Below are 21,265 nucleotides of genomic sequence, written 5' to 3' on the forward strand. Positions count from 1 at the left end.
GCCCATGAGCTCATTTTGCGCAACATTTCTATAGGTTTTGTAATTGCAGGAGAAAACAGAGTGATGGCTGCTAATAAAAAGAGGAGGATCCATCAGCTTTCTATAGGCTAGGCCTACTGTAGTATCTTGAATAGATCAACATACAATTGGAGGATACAGGATGTAATCTTTACTTGTCATTTATTAGGAACTGATTTACACCACTATCTATCATGGAGACCAATACTCAACTATCTCTAATGCTCACAGAACGGTCACCAATCTAGGACCGGTGATAGCGCTGCCTATTGGTTAGATGAGCCAGCATCATTTATCACTCTATAACAACTACTATATTTGTATCTCAACTTTCGTAATATTAAGCACATTGTGTCTCTTTACAACAGAAGTAGAGCCTACCTGGCTTGCATGAAAATAAACCATTCGCTATTTAAGTGCATAGATATGCATTTTTTTCCGCTGCCTCGTTTCAATACAGGTGCATTGTAAGAAATGTCATAAACAGTACCAGTCAAAAGTTGGACACGCCTACTCATTCAAGGGGTTTTCTTAATTTGACCATTTTCTACATTGTAGAATAATAGTGAAGACATCAAAACTATGAAATAACACATATGGAATCATGTAGTAACCAAAAAAGTGTTAAACAAATTAAAATATATTTTATATTTGAGATTCTTCAAAGTAGCCACCCTTTGCCTTGATGCCTTTTTTTGCAACTTTTTGGAATCAGTGTCACACACCTCATGTAACCTAGCCCATGGGCGTGTATGTTTTAAGAAAATTTGAGGCATTATCAAGTGCTTGTGAAATTGTGAATGAGAGACTATTGGAGTGTTTCGCCTGAGCAAAAAACAAAGCAGAGCTCATGACTTTCAAGCAACTTTTTTTTTAAAATCATAATTTGTCTCATGCAGCCATTCAACGCAATAAAAAAATCTAAACAAAAAGCCTAATGTTTGTAGAACTAAAGTTACATTAATAATTCTAAATTAAGCATATAGGAGGACCTATTTCTTTGTTAACCGCTCAACACAGAATAGCAGCATGTGCGCACTCCCTCAAATGCTATTATTTTCTTCTGAAATAAACATTTTTTCATATGATGCTTCTTTAGACCCGTCTAAATAAATAATGGATTTACTGTGAAGGCTATATTACATGGATTTACTGTGAAGGCTATATTACATGGATTTCTTGTGAAGGCTATATTACACTGATTTATTGTGAAGGCTATATTACACTGATTTATTGTGAAGGCTATATTACACGGATTTATTGTGAAGGCTATATTACACGGATTTATTGTGAAGGCTATATTACACGGATTTATTGTGAAGGCTGTATTACATGGATTTATTGTGAAGGCTATATTACATGGATTTATTGTGAAGGCTATATTACATGGATTTATTGTGAAGGCTATATTACATGGATTTATTGTGAAGGCTATATTACATGGATTTATTGTGAAGGCTATATTACATGGATTTACTGTGAAGGCTATATTACATGGATTTACTGTGAAGGCTATATTACATGGATTTATTGTGAAGGCTATATTACATGGATTTATTGTGAAGGTGTAGGCTATATTACATGGATTTATTAGACTTTTTAAAATGGCTTGTAGGCTATGTGGAAGCCAGGAGATGCTAAATGTGTTTATGTTAATTAACGGTAAATGACCGTGAGACAAACAGTTATTTTCTTGACAATCACCAACTGCCGAAAGTTTGTGACCGCCACAGCCCTACTCAGGAACATTCAATGTGGTCTTCGTAAGCAACTCCAGTGTATATTTGCCCTTGTGTTTAATGTTGTCGTCCTGCTGAAAGGTGAATGTCTCCCAGTGTCTGTTGGAAAGCAGACTAAGCCAGGTTTTCCTCTAGGATTTTGCCTGTGCTTAGATCTATTCTGTTTCTTTTTATCCTAAAAAGACTCCCTTGTCCTTGACTAGGACAAGCACACCCATAACATGAAGCTTGAACATATGAAGGGTGGTTCTCTGATGTGTTGCGTTGGATTTGCCACAAACATACCACTTTGTATGCAGGACATGAAATTAATTTCCTTGCGACATTTTCTGCAGTTTCACTTTAGTGCCTTATTGCAAAACAGAGGCATGTTTTGAAATATGTTTTTTAATGTACAGGTTTCCTTTTCACTCTCATTTAGGTTAGTATTGTGGAGTAACTACAATGTTGTTGATCCATCCTCTGTTTTCTCCCATCACAGCCATTCAACTCTAACAGTAATAAAGTCCCCATTGGCCAAAAAGTGAAATCCCTGTGCGGCTTCCTTCCTCCCCGGCAACTGAGTTAGGAAGGATGCACGTATCTTTGTAGTGACTTGGTGTACTGATACGCCATCCAAATTAATTAATAACTGCACCATGCTCAAAGGGATATCCAATAACCCATGTACCAATAGGTTCCCTTCTCTGTGAGGCATTGGAAAACACCCCTGGTCTTCGTGGTTGAAACGGTGTTTGAAATGCACTGCTTGACTGAGGGACCTTACAGATAATTATGTGTGGGGTACAGAGATGAATAGTCATTCAAAAATCATGTTAAAAACTATTATTGCACGAAGAGTGAGTCCATGCAACTAATTATGTGACTTGTTAAGCGCACTTTTACTTATTAACTTATTTAGGCTTGCCATAATAAAGGGGTTGAAAAAAAAATCGAATCAAATTATCTGTCACATGCGCCGAATACAACAGAATACAACCTTACAGTGAAATGCTTACAAGCCCTTAACCAACAACGCAGTTAAGAAAAATAAGTGATCATTAAAAAAATAGATATGTAAAAAAAGAAAAACATAGTTAAAGAGCAGCAGTAAAATAATAGTAGCGATGCTATATACAGGGGGTGCCAGTACAGAGTCAATGTGGAGGCTATATACAGGGGGTACTGGTACAGAGTCAATGTGGAGGCTATATACAGGGGGTACTGGTACAGAGTCAATGTGGAGGCTATATACAGGGGGTACCAGTACAGAGTCAATGTGGAGGCTATATACAGGGGGTACCAGTACAGAGTCAATGTGGAGGCTATATACAGGGGGTGCCAGTACAGAGTCAATGTGGAGGTTATATACAGGGTGTTACGGTACAGAGTCAATGTGGAGGCTATATACAGGGGGTGCCAGTACAGAGTCAATGTGGAGGCTATATACAGGGGGTACCAGTACAGAGTCAATGTGGAGGCTATATACAGGGGGTGCCAGTACAGAGTCAATGTGGAGGCTATATACAGGGTGTTACGGTACAGAGTCAATGTGGAGGCTATATACAGGGGGTGCCAGTACAGAGTCAATGTGGAGACTATATACAGGGGGTGCCAGTACAGAGTCAATGTGTGGGGGCACAGATTAGTCGAGGTAACTGTGGAAATATGTACATGTAGGTATTCAAGTTATTAAAGTGACTATGCATAGATAATAACCAGGGAGAAGCAGCAGCGTAAAAGAGAGGGTGGGACAATGCAAATAGTCTGGGTAGCCATTTGATTAGCTGTTCAGGAGTCTCATGGCTTGGGGATAGAAGCTATTAAGAAGCCTTTTGGACCTAGACTTGGTGCTCCGGTACCCTTTGCCGTGCGGTAGCAGAGAGAACAGTCTATGACTAGGGTGGCTGGAGTCTGACAATTTTTAGGGCCTTCCTCGGACACTGCCTGGTATAGAGGTCCTGGATGGCAGGAAGCTTCCTCCCTGTGATGACTGGGCCGTACACACTACCCTCTGTAGTGCCTTGTGGTCGGAGGCTGAGAAGATGCCATTCCAGGCTGTGATGCAACCAGTCAGGATGCTCTCGATGGTGCAGCTGTAGAACCTTTTGAGGATCTGAGGACCCATGCTAAATCTTTTCAGTCTCCTGAGGGGGAATAGGCTTTGTCGAGCCCTATTCATGACCGTCTTGGTATGTTTGGACCATGATAATTCGTTGGAAATATAGACACCGAGGAACTTGAAGCTCTCAACCTGCTCCACTACAGCCCTGTCTAAGAGAATGGAGGCGTGCTCGGTCCACCTTTTCCTGTAGTCCACAATCATCTCCTTTGTCTTGATCACGTTGAGGGAGAGGTTGTTGTCCTGGCACCACATGGCCAGGTCTCTGACTTCCTCCCTATAGGCTCTCTCATAGTTGTCGGTGATCAGGCTGTTGTGTTGACAGCAAACTTGATGGTGTTGGAGACGTGCCTGACCATGCAGTCATAGGTGAACAGGGAGTACAGGAGGGGTCTAAGTACACACCTCTCAGGGGCTCCAGTGTTGAGGATCAACGTGGCAGATGTGCTGTTACCTACCCTTACCACCTGGGGGCAACCCAGGAAGTCCAGAATCCAGTTGCACATCAAGGCATTCAGTCCCATGCTCCTTAGCTTAGTGATGAGCTTTGAGGGCACTATGGTTTTGAACGCTGAGCTGTAGTGAATGAATAGCATTCTCAAATAGGTGTTATTTTTATACAGGTGGGAAAGGGCAGTGTGGAGTGCAATAGAGATTGCATCATCCGTGGATCTGTTGGGGCGGTACGGCAAATTGGAGTGGGTCTAAAGGTTTCTGGGATAATGGTGTTGATGTGAGCCATGACCTGCCTTTCAAAGCACTTCATGGCTACAGACGTGAGTGCTATGGGTCGGAAGTCATTTAGACATGTAACCTTCTTGTTCTTGGGAACAGGGACTATGGTGGTCTACTTGAAACATGTTGGTATTACAGACTCAGGTCAGGGAGAGGTTGAAAATGTCAGTTAAGACACTTGCCAGTTGGTCAGCGCATGCTCGGAGTACACGTCCTGGTAATCTGTCTTGCCCCGCAGCCTTGTGAATGTTGACCTGTTTAAAAGGTCTTACACACATCGGCTACGGAGAGCGTGATCACACAGTCGTCCAGAACAGCTGATGCTCTCATGCATGCTCGTCTGGTATGCTTGCGTCACTGGGCAGCTCGCGGCTGTGCTTACCTTTGTAGTTTGTAATAGCTTGCAAGCCCTGTCACATGTGACAAGCGTCGGAGCCAGTGTAGTATTCAATTCAATGGCAAAGTATTCAATCTTAGTCCCGTATTGACGCTTTGCCTGTTTGATGGTTCGTCGGAGGGCATAGCAGGATTTCTTATAAACTTCCGGGTTAAAGTCCCGCACCTTGAAAGCGGCAGCTCCACCATTTAGCTCAGTGCGGACTTTGCCTGTAATCCTTTGTTTCTGTTTGGGGTATGTATGTACTGTCACCATGGGAACAATGTCATTGATGCACTTACTGATGAAGCCAGCGACTGATGTGGTGTACTCCTCAATGACATCGGAAGAATCCCGGAACATATTCCAGTCTGTGCTAGCAAAACAGTCCTGTAGCTTAGCTTCTGCGTCATCTGACCACTACTTTATTTACAGCGTCACCTGTGCCTCCTGCTTTAGTTTCTGCTTGTAAGCAGGAATCAGGAAGATAGAATTATGGTCAGATTTGCCAAATGGAGGGCGAGAGAGAGAGCTTTGTATGCGTCTCTGTGTGGAATAAAGGTTGTCTAGAGTTTTTTTCCCTCTGGTTGCACATGTGACATGCTGGTAGAATTGAGGTAAAACGGATTTAAGTTTCTCTGCATTAAAGTCCCAGGCACTTAGGGGCGCCACCTCTGGATGAGCATTTTCCTGTTTGCTTATGGCTTTAAACAGCTCATTGAGTGCGGACTTAGTGCCAGCATCAGTGGTAGATAGACAATTACGAAGAACATAGATGACAACTCTTGGTAAATAGTGTGGTCTACAACATATCATGAGATACTCTACCTCAGGTGAGCAATACCTCGAGACTTCCTTAATATTAGATTTTGTGCACCAGCGGTTTACAAATATACACAGACCGCCACCCCTCGTCTTACCGGAGGCAGCTGTTCTATCTTGCTGATGCAGCGTAAACCCCGCCAGCTGTATGTTATCCATGTTGTCGTTCAGCCAAGACTCTGAGAAACATAAGATATTACAGGATATTCATAATCGTAGCTCGTCTATTTTGTTATCCAATGACTGTGCGTCAGATCCAAACAAGGCACCATGACCCACGTCCCCGATGTCTCCCTCTCTTTCTCCTGTGAATGACGGGGATGTTGGCCTTGTCGGGTGTCTGAAGTAAATCCTTTGCATCCGACTTGTTAAAGAAAATAATCTTCGTCTAGAACAAGGCGAGTAAACGCTGTCCTGATATCCAGAAGCTATATTCGGTCATTAGAGACAGTGGCAGAAATATAATGTACAAAATAAGTTACAAATAATGCGAAAAACACACACACAATAGCACAATTGGTTAAGAGCCCGTAAAACGGCAGCCATCTCCTCCGGCGAAATTCTGCTGTATACTTAATGACTAAAGATATTTCAGCTTTTCATTTTAATTAATTTGTAAAAAATTCTAAAAACAATTCCACTTTTGACATTATGGGGTATTGTGTGTAGGCCAGTGACACAAAATAGAAATATAATTCTATTTAATTCAGGCTGTAAAAAATGTGGAAAAGTCAAGGTGTGAATACTTTAAGGCAGTGTAGAGCACTAAGCTATTGGGATGAATAGCATGATGTAGGCCTTTATATTTCCATTACCTCACTACTGATCATTCAGCTCCCACAGAGACAGGCAAGTGGCAACACCAGGGTTGTGAGTTCGAATCCCACAAGCGTCACATAGTTTACTGGAAATGGCTTTGGATAAAAGAGCCTGTTAAAAATGGACCATATGACTATCATAAAACAATACAACGGTTATAAAATGTGGAGAGAATGCTAGATGATTAAGCTAGATGTGGCCTATTGCTATGCATCCTGGGAATGATTAAGCTAGATGTGGCCTATTGCTATGCATCCTGGGAATGATTAAGCTAGATGTGGCCTATTGCTATGCATTCTGGAATGATTAAGCTGGATGTGGCCTATTGCTATGCATCCTGGGAATGATTAAGCTAGATGTGGCCTATTGCTGGGCATCCCATAATGATTAAGCTAGATGTGGCCTATTGCTGGGCATCCCGGAATGATTAAGCTGGATGTGGCCTATTGCTATGCATCCTGGGAATGATTAAGCTAGATGTGGCCTATTGCTATGCATCCTGGGAATGATTAAGCTAGATGTGGCCTATTGCTATGCTTCCCAGAATGATTAAGCTAGATGTGGCCTATTGCTATGCATTCTGGGAATGATTAAGCTAGATGTGGCCTATTGCTATGCATTCTGGAATGATTAAGCTGGATGTGGCCTATTGCTATGCATTCTGGGAATGATTAAGCTAGATGTGGCCTATTGCTATGCATTCTGGAATGATTAAGCTAGATGTGGCCTATTGCTATGCATCCTGGGAATGATTAAGCTAGATGTGGCCTATTGCTATGCTTCCCAGAATGATTAAGCTGGATGTGGCCTATTGCTATGCATCCTGGGAATGATTAAGCTAGATGTGGCCTATTGCTATGCATCCTGGGAATGATTAAGCTAGATGTGGCCTATTGCTATGCATCCTGGGAATGATTAAGCTGGATGTGGCCTATTGCTATGCATCCTGGGAATGATTAAGCTAGATGTGGCCTATTGCTATGCATCCTGGGAATGATTAAGCTGGATGTGGCCTATTGCTATGCATCCTGGGAATGATTAAGCTAGATGTGGCCTATTGCTATGCATCCTGGGAATGATTAAGCTAGATGTGGCCTATTGCTATGCATCCTGGGAATGATTAAGCTAGATGTGGCCTATTGCTATGCATCCTGGGAATGATTAAGCTAGATGTGGCCTATTGCTATGCATCCTGGGAATGATTAAGCTAGATGTGGCCTATTGCTATGCATCCTGGGAATGATTAAGCTAGATGTGGCCTATTGCTATGCATCCTGGGAATGATTAAGCTAGATGTGGCCTATTGCTATGCATCCTGGGAATGATTAAGCTAGATGTGGCCTATTGCTATGCATCCTGGGAATGATTAAGCTAGATGTGGCCTATTGCTATGCATCCTGGGAATGATTAAGCTAGATGTGGCCTATTGCTATGCATCCTGGGAATGATTAAGCTAGATGTGGCCTATTGCTATGCATCCTGGGAATGATTAAGCTAGATGTGGCCTATTGCTATGCATCCTGGGAATGATTAAGCTAGATGTGGCCTATTGCTATGCATCCTGGGAATGATTAAGCTGGATGTGGCCTATTGCTATGCATCCTGGGAATGATTAAGCTAGATGTGGCCTATTGCTATGCATCCTGGGAATGATTAAGCTAGATGTGGCCTATTGCTATGCATCCTGGGAATGATTAAGCTAGATGTGGCCTATTGCTATGCATCCTGGGAATGAGAAAGCAAGATGTGGCCTATTGCTGGGCATCCCAGAATGAGGACACACTAGTGCTCTGGGTGTAGATGGGGAAAGTGTTCACGCGAGGAAGTCCTCAGGCGCTCTTCTCCTTACTGGATGGTCTAATTTATATAGGCCTCCCCATCACCGCTCATCAGAAGTGCAATGCCCGTTTTAGCAATTTAGTCTAATATGGGTTAGGGTTAGTTAAATCTGGGACAAAGAGATGCTCACACACAAGCTCATTCATACACAAAGTTTCATTCTCACAGACACAGACACACACACAATCATACTAGGGCATACCACACACACACACAATCATACAAGGGCATACCACACACACACAATCATACAAGGGCATACCACACACACACAATCATACAAGGGCATACCACACACACACAATCATACAAGGGCATACCACACACACACAATCATACAATCATACAAGGGCATACCACACACACACAATCATACAAGGGCATACCACACACACACAATCATACAAGGGCATACCACACACACACACAATCATACAAGGGCATACCACACACACACAATCATACAAGGGCATACCACACACACAATCATGCACACGCCACACAGACACGCATGCTTGAACACCACAGAGAACCACAGTGGTGGGTAGTATAGGCTCTCCAGAGGGTATTGCAGTCTGCACAACGCATCACCGGGGGAAAACTACCTGCCTTTCAGGACACCTAGAGTACCCGATGTCACAGGAAGGCCAAAAAGATCATCAAGGACAACAACCACCCGAGCCACTGCCTGTTCACACCACTATTATCCAGAAGGCGAGGTCAGTACAGGTGCATCATTGCTGGGACAGAGAGACTGAAAAACAGCTTCTATCTCAAGGCCATGAGACTGTTAAACAGACATCACTAACAGAGAGGCTGCTGCCAAAATACAGACTCGAATCACTGGCCACTTTAATACATTTCATAAATGGATTTAATAAAAAAGGTATCACTAGTCACTTTATATAACGCCATAACACATCCTACATTAGTCATCTCATATGTATATACTGTACTCTATACCATCTACTGCACCTTGCCTATGCCGCATGGCCATCGCTCATCCATATATTTATATGTACATATTCTTATTCATCCCTTTACATTTGGTGTGTATTAGGTAGTCGTTGTGAATTTATTAGATTTCTTGTTAGATATTACTGCACTATCGGGAACTAGAAGCACAAGCATCTCGCTACACTCGCATTAACATCTGCTAACCATGTGTATGTGACCAATCAAATTTGATGATTCGGGCCAAATTAATTTATTTCAAATCGACCCACTTATATGAACAGTAACTCGGTAAAAAGTATTGCACGTTGCGTCTATATTTTTGTTCAGTGTAAATTCAGTAGGAAACTGTCCAAAAACAAAAAGGGAAATAAAAAAAAGTTGAATATTCTAATCCAACTATTTTCAGATGTTTGTTCTTTATCACTCTATGTTTATTGGGAAGCTTATTGGGGAAGCTTATTGGGGAAGCTTATGGGGGAAGCTGTTAGCCTGTGTTTTTTATAGTAGAAAGGACAGCGAAGCAGCGTCCGCTTGCGATAAATAGTTTCCTGAGTTGAGCAGGGGTGGCTGGGTCAGTATTGTTTAGAACACCAGAGTGTTTCTAGCCTACCCCAAGACCTATAGACATGACCGGATTTGTGATCCTCATGAAGCCTTTGGTGAGTCTTAACATAGTTATTCAATAGAACAGTCAATAAACAAATTATTTGAGTGTGAAGCAGTGTGTCTTGTCAGATGGGAAGGGAGAGCGAATGGTTTGCTCTGCTACATGTATGACAGAGCGACAAGCTTTTCAGCCCTGTGGTCGGCCAAGCTTAGGTTTAGGTTTGTACCATGTTTTGTGCTGCTACCATGTTGTGCTGCTGCCATGTGTTGCTACCATGTCGTTATCATGTGTTGCCTTAGGTCTCTTTATGAAGTGTTGTCACTCGTCATGATGCGTGTTTTGTGTATGTGTGTGTCTATATATTTTTATCCCAGCCCCTGTCCCTGCAGGAGGCCTTTCGCTAGGCAGTCATTGAAAATAAGAATTTGTTCTTAACTGACTTGCCTAGTTAAATAAAAGGTTAGAAAAATCTATATAAAGGTCTCAGCCTTCTGGTCGGCCAAACTTAGCAGAATCATCAACTCTCGGCTATGACAGAGCTGACAAAACGCTCAGGATTCTTCACATGCTTTGGCCATAAAAGGCAGAGGGAGGGAAACCTCACCTCTTATTGTGGAGAAAGCTAGATGCACGTGCACACACACACTGAGGGGGGGACAAGTTGGAGACACACACTGGGGGGGGGGGGGACCAGTTGGAGACACAGACACACTGGGGGGGGGGGGGACCAGCTGGACACCACTCACACACACACCAGACACCACTCAAAAAGTAGAGAAAGAACAAGAACAAAGGATTTTCTGCTGTGGAGGAATCTAATCAGAGACACATTTCCATCTATTTTTAGACCACGTTTCCAGGGTGTGTGTGATCAGCCTGGGAATTGGGGGGGGGGGTTGAGGATTAATGTGTTGTGACAGCAGCTATCTCCTGGGATGTGTAATGATTTTAAAGTTTAGGCCGAGAGGGAGGGCATTCACATTGCACAGAGACGGTACAAAAACACAGTGTACACACACACACACACACACACACACACACACACACTGGTGATCACAGTATCCTAGTTGTTGGAAGAGGGAGCATGTTTCTCAACATTCAAATAAATCAACCTGTACTGTAGTTGATGGATGGGACTGATTTCAAAATTAGAAAATTTTCAACAACAAAAATGTAACATCTCCTGCCTTGCTTGGGTGTTTAAAACAGACCTAATCCACCCACATAACACAGACCCACCCCTAGCTCCTACCCAAGACGGACCCCAGCTCCTACCCAAGACGGACCCCAGCGCCTACCCAAGACGGACCCCAGCTCCTACCCAAGACGGACCCCAGCTCCTACCCAAGACGGACCCCAGCTCCTACCCAAGACGGACCCCAGAGCCTACCCACGACGGACCCCAGCTCCTACCCACGACGGACCCCAGCTCCTACCCACGACGGACCCCAGCTCCTACCCACGACGGACCCCAGCTCCTACCCACGACGGACCCCAGCTCCTACCCACGACGGACCCCAGCTCCTACCCAAGACGGACCCCAGCGCCTACCCACGACGGACCCCAGCTCCTACCCACGACGGACCCCAGCTCCTACCCAAGACGGACCCCAGCTCCTACCCAAGACGGACCCCAGCGCCTACCCACGACGGACCCCAGCTCCTACCCACGACGGACCCCAGCTCCTACCCAACACGGACCCCAGCTCCTACCCAACACGGACCCCAGCTCCTACCCAAGACGGACCCCAGAGCCTACCCAAGACGGACCCCAGCTCCTTCCCAACACGGACCCCAGCTCCTACCCAAGACGGACCCCAGCTCCTACCCAACACGGACCCCAGCTCCTACCCAAGACGGACCCCAGAGCCTACCCACGACGGACCCCAGCTCCTTCCCAAGACGGACCCCAGCTCCTACCCACGACGGACCCCAGCTCCTACCCAACACGGACCCCAGCTCCTACCCAACACGGACCCCAGCTCCTACCCAAGACGGACCCCAGAGCCTACCCACGACGGACCCCAGCTCCTTCCCAAGACGGACCCCAGCTCCTTCCCAAGACGGACCCCAGCTCCTTCCCAAGACGGACCCCAGCTCCTACCCAAGACGGACCACAGCTCCTACCCACGACTCCTTCTCCTAGATCTGAAAGTCTGATGGATGTTAGGATAATTTCTCCATCGAGCCCTATGGTGCACTGGTGGAGGCTAGGGGTCTGAGGCGTAGCGGTCTCTGATTTGGAGGATATAGGACACTACAGGCAGTACACACACACACACACACACACACAACACCCAGATCCTGAGTGTCGCATACCTACATTTGAATTAATAAGAGTGAGCTTAGAAATCCCTAACAAACACTAATCACGTAGTTAAATGGGTGTGTTCTATACTACAACTCTATTAAAAAGTGTGACATAAAATGACTCAATTGTTTGTGGGGTCACTTACCGGCTGGGGCTGCTCTGCAATACAGCAGTTGAAACACAACCAGAACTCGCTCATCACTTAGCAGTCTTAACGTGTTCCAGGCTAGGATGATGCTCCAAAGTCCCACGGTGGGGTGGGGGAGGGGGTACTGTAGCGCAGGCCTGGGTAGGTGGGGATGGGGGACGCAGCCTAAGAGGTAGAGATCCAGAGAGCCTCTCAGGGCAGTAGGCTCCTGACCGGGTCAGTCACACCTGGGATAGAGAGGAGAGGCAAGAGGTGAGCTGACCGTTTGTGAAATGTGTTCAAGTGTACAGTCACACACACACACATACAGTCGTGCACACAAACAAATGCTCGAAGGGCAGTGTATGCGTAAGGTTCTCCCAGTCGTCACTATCTGGGTTTGTGGGTTAGAGAGATTACTCGTCTTAATAAGACAGGAGAGACTGGCTGCAGGCTCCTGTATGTGTGTGTGTGTTTGTGTTTCCGACACTATTCTCTACCTAGCTGTGGTGCTACTTTACTCACAATGAGCCCGGAGTACAGACATATGCTATTGTGTCTGGTGACCGACACAGACACAATAGATGTGTATTGCTTGGCTCTCCTCGGCTAGTGTCCCAACACTACCCGAGGCCAAGACAATTCACATTAAACACCTGGCCTTGTGAAACCACACATAATAGCAAATATGTTGGCGTTCTCATACTTGTTTTCTTAAGGGGTAAAAAATGTGCAATAGACTGTCTGGGACTTTTTCAGCAGACATGTCAGTTGAGCTGAAGTGTGAGTCCATTGGTATTCTGAGACGTGAGGATGAGTCCATTGGTACTCTGAGACCTGAGGATGAGTCCATTGGTACTCTGAGACGTGAGGATGAGTCCATTGGTATTCTGAGACGTGAGGATGAGTCCATTGGTACTCTGAGACGTGAGGATGAGTCCATTGGTACTCTGAGACGTGAGGATGAGTCCATTGGTATTCTGAGATGGAAAGGTGTCCATTGGTATGGTGAGATGTGAGGATGAGTCCATTGGTATGGTGAGACGTGAAGATGAGTCCATTGGTATTCTGAGACGTGAGGATGAGTCCATTGGTATGGTGAGACGTGAGGATGAGTCCATTGGTATTCTGAGACGTAAAGGTGTCCATTGGTATGGTGAGATGTGAGGATGAGTTCATTGATATTCTGAGACGTGAGGATGAGTCCATTGGTATTCTGAGACGTGAGGATGAGTCCATTGGTATGGTGAGACGTGATTGCTCCCCAAAAATATGAAACATGAAAAAAAACATATATTTAATATCGAGGCACACTGAAGATACTAGAACCAATCCATGTGTACTTTTCCTCTGCAAACAAAAGGAGTAATGAGTCTGACAACTCCAGTGTGGAATAGTTGATCTATTTACCCAGTCGGCTTGTTGTTGTTGTGTGTTCTAGGCTGGAGAGATATTCCTCCCGAGACACATCCAAGTTACCAGAGCCACAGGGAGGGAAACCTGCGTTCTGACAGGCAGCCAATATGCACAACACAGCAGTTTTAAACGGCCTCTGTTAAAAAGATGGCGATCCAAACGTTCCATTCCTACTTTATCGCTCAATTCCTAAATATGCACGAAACTGCACCATTTTTAAACCCAGCGTTTTTAGCAGCTTGGTTAAGCACGTTACCACTCACACAGTGAGAGCATAGGGGAGAGTGGGGTTAAATGTAACACAGGTCAAATGTAGGATAGCTTAGGGGTAAAACGCAACCCACTATCATTTTTGGGGAGTGACTTAAATTGTGATGAGACAGATGGCATTTTTTGTTGTTGTTGTTGTTGTTGAGCAAGAGTTTTGGCAACCAGGGAAAGTGTTGGGGGACAAAATGGTGACATGAAGTGGGTTTCTGTGAGAGCTACAGGCCAGGGGTCTGTGAGAGCTACAGGCCAGGGGTCTGTGAGAGCTACAGGCCAGGGGTCTGTGAGAGCTACAGGCCAGGGGTCAGACAATAGATTCAAATGTTATGAAGTGGGTTTCTGTGAGAGCTACAGGCCAGGGGTCAGACAATAGATTCAAATGTTATGAAGTGGGTTTCTGTGAGAGCTACAGGCCAGGGGTCAGACAATAGATTCAAATGTCATGAAGTGGGTTTCTGTGAGAGCTACAGGCCAGGGGTCAGACAATAGATTCAAATGTTACGAATCCACGATTCATATTTTTTTGTTGTTGCTCATATTACTTACTTTCTACTTTCCGAAAATCTAATTTTCATTCAATGTTGAACAGAGCATGTAACTGTGTTGACAGTCATTGATCTACAAGCCAAAACAAACCCTATGGAATATCAGTAGCCTAATGAATCCGCACGCCATGCCCAGGCCTTCGCCCCAGCGTGCCCGGCTTTCGCCGCGCTGACTAACGCGAGGTAGGTGGCCTGTTTACCCCCCCCCTGTTCAGAGAAATTAGTAAGTGAAGTCCGTGAATTATTTGCCGTGAAAGTACCAGGTTTTGGTTACTACATGATGCCATGTGTGTTATTTCATAGCTTTGATGTCTTCACTATTATTCTACAATGTAGAAAATAGTAAAAAATAAAAACCTTGGGATGAATAAGTGTGTCCAGACTGGTATTTCTAAAAGACCCCTTTTCCATCTGTTTATCCAGAAAACAACTGCTCTTTAATTACTTGTTACTTTCATTTCTTATCAGTATTTTTTTGTTTAAAATGCATTGTTGGTTAGAGGCTCGTAGGTACACCTGTGGTACTAGGGGTGGTACGAGGGGCTGTACTAGTGGTACGAGGGGCTCGTAGGTACACCTGTGGTACGGGCTCGCTCGTAGGTACACCTGTGGTACGAGGGGCTCGTAGGTACACCTGTGGTACGAGGGGCTCGTAGGTACACCTGTGGTACGAGGGGCTCGTAGGTACACCTGTGGTACGAGGGGCTCGTAGGTACACCTGTGGTACGAGGGGCTCGTAGGTACACCTGTGGTACGAGGGGCTCGTAGGGGCTACACCTGTGGTACGAGGTACACCTGTTGAACTAGGGGCTCGTAGGGGTACACCTGTGTAGGGGGCTACACACCTGTGGTACGAGGGGCTCGTAGGTACACCTGTGGTACGAGGGGGCTCGTAGGTACACCTGTGGTACGAGGGGCTCGTGGTACGGGGGCTCGTAGGTACACCTGTGGTACGAGGGGCTCGTAGGTACACCTGTGGTACGAGGGGCTCGTAGGTACACCTGTGGTACGAGGGGCTCGTAGGTACACCTGTTGAACGAGGGGCTCGTAGGTACACCTGTTGTACGAGGGGCTCGTAGGTACACCTGTTGTACGAGGGGCTACACCTGTTGTACGAGGGGCCTGTGGTACTACGAGGGGCTCACCTGTGGTACGAGGGCTCGTAGGTACACCTGCGCATGTGACTAATACAATTTGATTTGATGTATGTTAAAGCCTTTACTTAGGCCAAATGTTTTAGATGGAAATGGTCGAGAAATGTATCAATTCCTTTATTCCATGTGTAACTCTGTGTTGTTGTATGTGTCGAACTGCTTTGCTTTATCTTGGCCAGGTCGCAGATGAAAATGAGAACTAGCCTACCTGGTGAAATAAAGGTGAAATATATATATTTTTTTAAATACCCTAAAAATAGACTTCACTTTGATTTGTCACCCAATTCGATATGCTCCTATGAATTTCACGTTGGTGCTCATGGGTCCTTTTTGATGGAAATACCCTCTAAGGAAAACCTCAGCGCATTCATTACTTGATGTTCCGATAGTAAAGCATGTCAACAAACCGTCTTTCCTATGTTACCTCCAGAAGTACAACCACAATACACCCGTAGTAAGGTCTACAAATGACAATACAAATCTGACCCTTGTGCTTTTCCACTCAGTAGCATGTTGCAGATGGAGTATACAGATCCAACAGAACTTGGCTTCGATCGGTTCCTTCACAACGTGGGCTAATAGAGGAGTATTCTGTGAATAATGCCATACTGTGATTAAAAGATTTGTGTAAACACATTTTTTTATTTTACCTTTATTTTACTAGGCAAGTCAGTTAAGAACAAATTCTTATTTTCAATAACGGCCTAGGAACAGTGGGTTAACTGCCTGTTCAGGGGCAGAACGATAGATTTGTACCTTGTCAGCTCGGGGATTTGAACTTGCAACCTTCCGGTTACGCTCTAACCACTAGGCCACCCTGCCGCCCCGTTAATGGCAGGTATGTGAAGCTGCATGCACTAAGGAATGTAATCAGGATTTGGGGCAATATCGTAATATTTCTCAATACAATCGCTGGAAAACATAGCTTGGATACATTCCCTCTGGCGTTTTGAAATATTCACTCTATCATTGGGGTCAGTCAGTGGCAGTTGAAGCTTTCTTCAGACAATCATTTCCTCCTCCATGTTAGATGTCATATTGTACAATGTGTTCTCCCTTTTCGTAAGCCGAGATTAGGCGGTTGCATACAAGACATAGCTGCGGGAAGTTGTTTAGATTAGGGGGTGCTGACGATCACCTTTATGATAGAACATTGCATGCATCCATTTAAAACATTTTTTTTTTAATTAGGCAAGTCAATAAAAACAAATTGTTATTTACAATGACGACCTACACCAGCCAAACCCTAACGATGCTGGGCCAATTGTGCACCGCCCTATGGGACTACCAACCATTGCCGGTTGTGATGCAGCCTGGAATCAAACCAGGGTTTCTGTAGCAATGAGATGTGTGGCTCAGTCGGTAGAGCATGGCGCTTAACGACCACTGCACCCATATGTAAAAGTAGTGGCCCCAGGAGTCCATCTGCTAAATGGGATATATATATGCAGTGCCTTAGACCACTGCAAAATCCATCTATGCAGACTACAAAAATCCTATTCTTAACCTAAGCATAAGACAAGATCGGGTAACAGCAGTCACAGCACTAAGTTAATTAATGGCTGTTTGGAAAAAGCCTACGGAAAAGCTTGTTGTGAACAGCACTCGCGCAGAGACAGAGGCTCAAATGTCCTGAGGGAGCGAGCGTGAGCCCCAATCCTGATTACATTCCTTAGTGCATGCAGCTTCACATACCTGCCATTGTGTTGACACAAATCTTTAAAAATCGAGCTCCACACTGCCCTTTCCCACCTGGACAAAAAGGAACACCTATGTGAGAATGCTGTTCATTGACTACAGCTCAGCGTTCAATACCATAGTACCCTCAAAGCTCATCACTAAGCTAAGGACCCTGGGGGGACTAAACACCTCCCTCTGCAACTGGATCCTGGACTTCCTGACAGGCCGCCCCCAGGTGGTAAGGGCAGGCAACAACACCTCTGCCACGCTGAGCCTCAACACTGGGGCCCCTCAGCGGTGTCTACTTAGTCCCCTCCTGTACTCGCTGTTCACCCACAATTGTGTGGCCAAACACGACTCCAACATCATCATTAAGTTTGCTGAAGACAACAGTGGTAGGCCTGATCAACAACAAGACAGCATATAGGGAGGAGGTCAGAGACCTGTCAGTGTGGTGCCAGGACAACAACCTCTCCCTCAATGTGAGCAAGACAAAGGAGCTGATCGTGGACTACAGGAAAAGGCGGGCCGAACAGGCCCCCATTAACATCGACGGGGCTGTAGTGGAGCGGGTCGAGAGTTTCAAGTTCCTTGGTGTCCACATCACCAACAAACTATCATGGTCCAAACACACCAAGACAACCGTGAAGAGGGCACGACAAAACCTTTTCCTCCCTTAGGAGGGCATGAGTCCCCAGATCCTCAAAAAGTTCTACAGCTGCACCATTGAGAGCATCCTGACCGGTTGCATCACCACCGCCTGGTATGGCAACTACTCACTGGGGCCAAGCTTCCTGCCATTCAGGACCTATATACCAGGCGATGTCAGAGGAAAGCCCATAAAATGGTCAGACTCCAGTTACCCTAGTCTGTTCTCTCTGCTACCGCACGACAAGTGATACCGGAGCGCCAAGTCTCGGATCAAAATGCTTCTTAACAGCTTCTACCCCCCCCCCCCCAAACCATGACTGCTGAACAATTAATCAAATGGCCATCAGACTATTTACATTGACCTCCCCTCCATTTGTTTAGTTCACTGCTGCTACTCGCTGTTTATTATTTATGCATAGTCACTTCAACCCTACCTACATGTACAAATTACCTCAACTAACCTGTAGCCCCGCACACTGAATCAATATGGTACACCCTGTATATAGCCTCGTTATTGTTAGTTTATTACTTATCATATTTTACTTTAGTTTATTTGGTAAATATTTTCTTAACTCTTCTTGAACTGCACTGTTGGTTAAGGGCTTGTAAGTAGACATTTCACGGTAAGATCTACACTTGTTGTATTCGAAGCTTATAAATAAAAGTTTGATTTGACATTCGCAACTCAACAATTATCTATTTCAGGGATGGGCAACTTTGATGGGGGTGAAAACCGGGACTCATAACAAGGGACTGCAGTGGCTCGTTGAGTCTGCGTACACATAAACCCCCCACCCCTCTTCGCGAGCAAAACATTTTAGCAGCCCCCCCTTGTGACAGCAAAGAGAAAACATTTACATTTTAAAAAGGGAATTTCCTGCAATTCTACACATTTTGCCATGGGGCGTAGAGAACATTTAGCCATTTTAAATCAAGTTTGCTGCAATTCTACACATTTTGCCATGGGGCGTAGAGAACATTTTGCCATTTTAAATCAAGTTTGCTGCAATTCTACACATTTTGCCATGGGGCGTAGAGAATGTGCAGTTTTACAGATCATTTCTGCAGGCCTTCAGTTGCCCATTCCTGATCCATTTGGTTCTTGCCGCGGGCCTCCCAACTGTAAGCTATGTGCTTATGATTTAAAACAATCCACAGCTGTTATTATTTTTTATTTTTTTAAGCGAAAGATCTTTGGCCAAATCATGCTTGTCTATATTGAATGATTTGATTTATTTATGTCCCCTTATGGTGAATATGAAGTGATCTAGAGCTTCTATTTTCTATTAGTTTATCATTCTAACCTTGGTGAAAAGGGAACCATATCACACAGGGAACATGGCATTCTCTCACCTTTGCTTGCAGGCCTGCTCCTGCCCATGTTAAACACAAACAAGGAACATGGCATTCTCTCACCCTCGGCTTGCAGGCCTGCTCCTGCCCATGTTAAACACAAACAAGGAACATGGCATTCTCTCACCCTCGGCTTGCAGGCCTGCTCCTGCCCATGTTAAACACAAACAAGGAACATGGCATTCTCTCACCTTTGCTTGCAGGCCTGCTCCTGCCCATGTTAAACACAAACAAGTTGACGTACTTGCCACACTAGTCTAGCAAGCAACACAGTGTTGGATCGAGTTGAGCGCTTTTCTCTGCGATATCCATTTGTGCCCAGTTTTAATTTAGGCAAAATCTTGTGTCTCCCTCCCTCGAAAATTGAGCTCTGTTCATAACGGTCTAGTTTGCGTTGCAAACAGTCACAAGTTAAATTAACTTAGACTACAGTGACAACTGCTACTGAATCTTGGCTACTCATCACATTAGGGATTGTATTATATTGTTAACCTGCAAATACCTGATTTTCTTTCAACTCCAAGTAGGACACTGCAGCAAGAGGGTTTCAAAACAGCTCCTCAGAAGTCTTTCATCACAGTTTAGTGAAGGGGACAGAGCCACCGGAAGGAAAATCACTGACTTGAAAGGGAAGTTCACACACACACACACACACGGAAAACGTTGCTTCTTGTTAAAGCCAGTACTCGATACTAAGTCACAGGAAATTACAAAATTATAAAACAAAATCAGAATTTCAAAAAAGGCATACACTTTTCACCACTTTGTTGTGTCCAAATATGTGTAACTGAAAAAAAAAAAGTGTGAAAAAAATAAAAGATGTCCAAAGCCAACATAAACATCCTCCGCTCACAGAAGGGTTAATTCATGGAGCAATAGAACCAGAGGATGAAGATGAATGGAAAAAAAACACTCCTTCACACATCCTCCTCATGGGCCAAATATGTACAGGCCAGAGTTGAAAGCACCAGAACAGAATCGCTGCCAGAGCCCCATCTTCAAGTGCTAAAATTAAAAACGCTCTATTTCCGTCTCCTTTGATTCCTCCAGCGGATGCTGTGCTTGTCCCTCTTCTGGTTGGTCTCTCTGTGCTCCCCTGCCTTCATCTATTCTGGGTCCTTTGGAGTTTCAGTCAGTTTCCGATGAGAGACTATACAAATCAGTGTTTGAATCTTGAATAGACAAGATTTGACCAACTTTTGGTTGCTCCAACTAACCAAATCCAAAATTCCGAATGAAATCGCATTCCATCCATAAGGATGATTCCAAACCCTAAGGTCTACTTGTAATTAAGTAACGCACTTGATGTCAAGTCTTGAAGGTGTGGGAAGGGGTTGAGGGAAGGTTGCCCTACAACTTTCAGCCTTCAGTGAAAAATCATCATTCCACTCCACCTCATGAAATGCATGAGAATGCCCTGCTTTTCTCTGGGGCAGTAACCGAGGAGTTGGTTAGTTCATTACTTGGGCTTTAAAAATGGCAAACCTCACTTTCTCTCACATTATTGCGGGGCTAGAGAGGGAAGGCCCCAAGAGAAGAAGTTGCATTTTCCCTTGACTGGATGGGATGATGAATGAGTGAGGTCCAAACACACAGTCACACTAATCATTTGCACACACTGTATATAGACTTTTCTATTGTGTTATTGACTGTACGTTTGCTTATCCCATGTGTAACACTGTTGTCTGTGTCACACTGCTTTGCTTTATCTTGGCCAAGTCGCAGTTGTAAATGAGAACTTGTTCTCAA

General features: G+C 44.8%; 1 protein-coding gene across 1 annotated transcript in view; it reads right to left on the bottom strand.

Moving 5' to 3' along the window:
• cdc42se2 (CDC42 small effector 2) overlaps positions 1-21,265 on the bottom strand; it is a 76,277-nt gene that overhangs the window by 14,632 nt on the left and 40,380 nt on the right. The window contains exon 2 of the mRNA XM_064943558.1: positions 12,469-12,698. Within this exon, the coding sequence (XP_064799630.1) occupies positions 12,469-12,522 (54 nt within the window). The 5' untranslated portion in view covers positions 12,523-12,698. The remainder of the gene's footprint in view (positions 1-12,468; positions 12,699-21,265) is intronic.

The sequence above is a fragment of the Oncorhynchus masou genome, chromosome 28, assembly GCF_036934945.1.
Source record: "Oncorhynchus masou masou isolate Uvic2021 chromosome 28, UVic_Omas_1.1, whole genome shotgun sequence".
In the NCBI taxonomy this organism is placed as follows: Eukaryota; Metazoa; Chordata; class Actinopteri; order Salmoniformes; family Salmonidae; genus Oncorhynchus; species Oncorhynchus masou.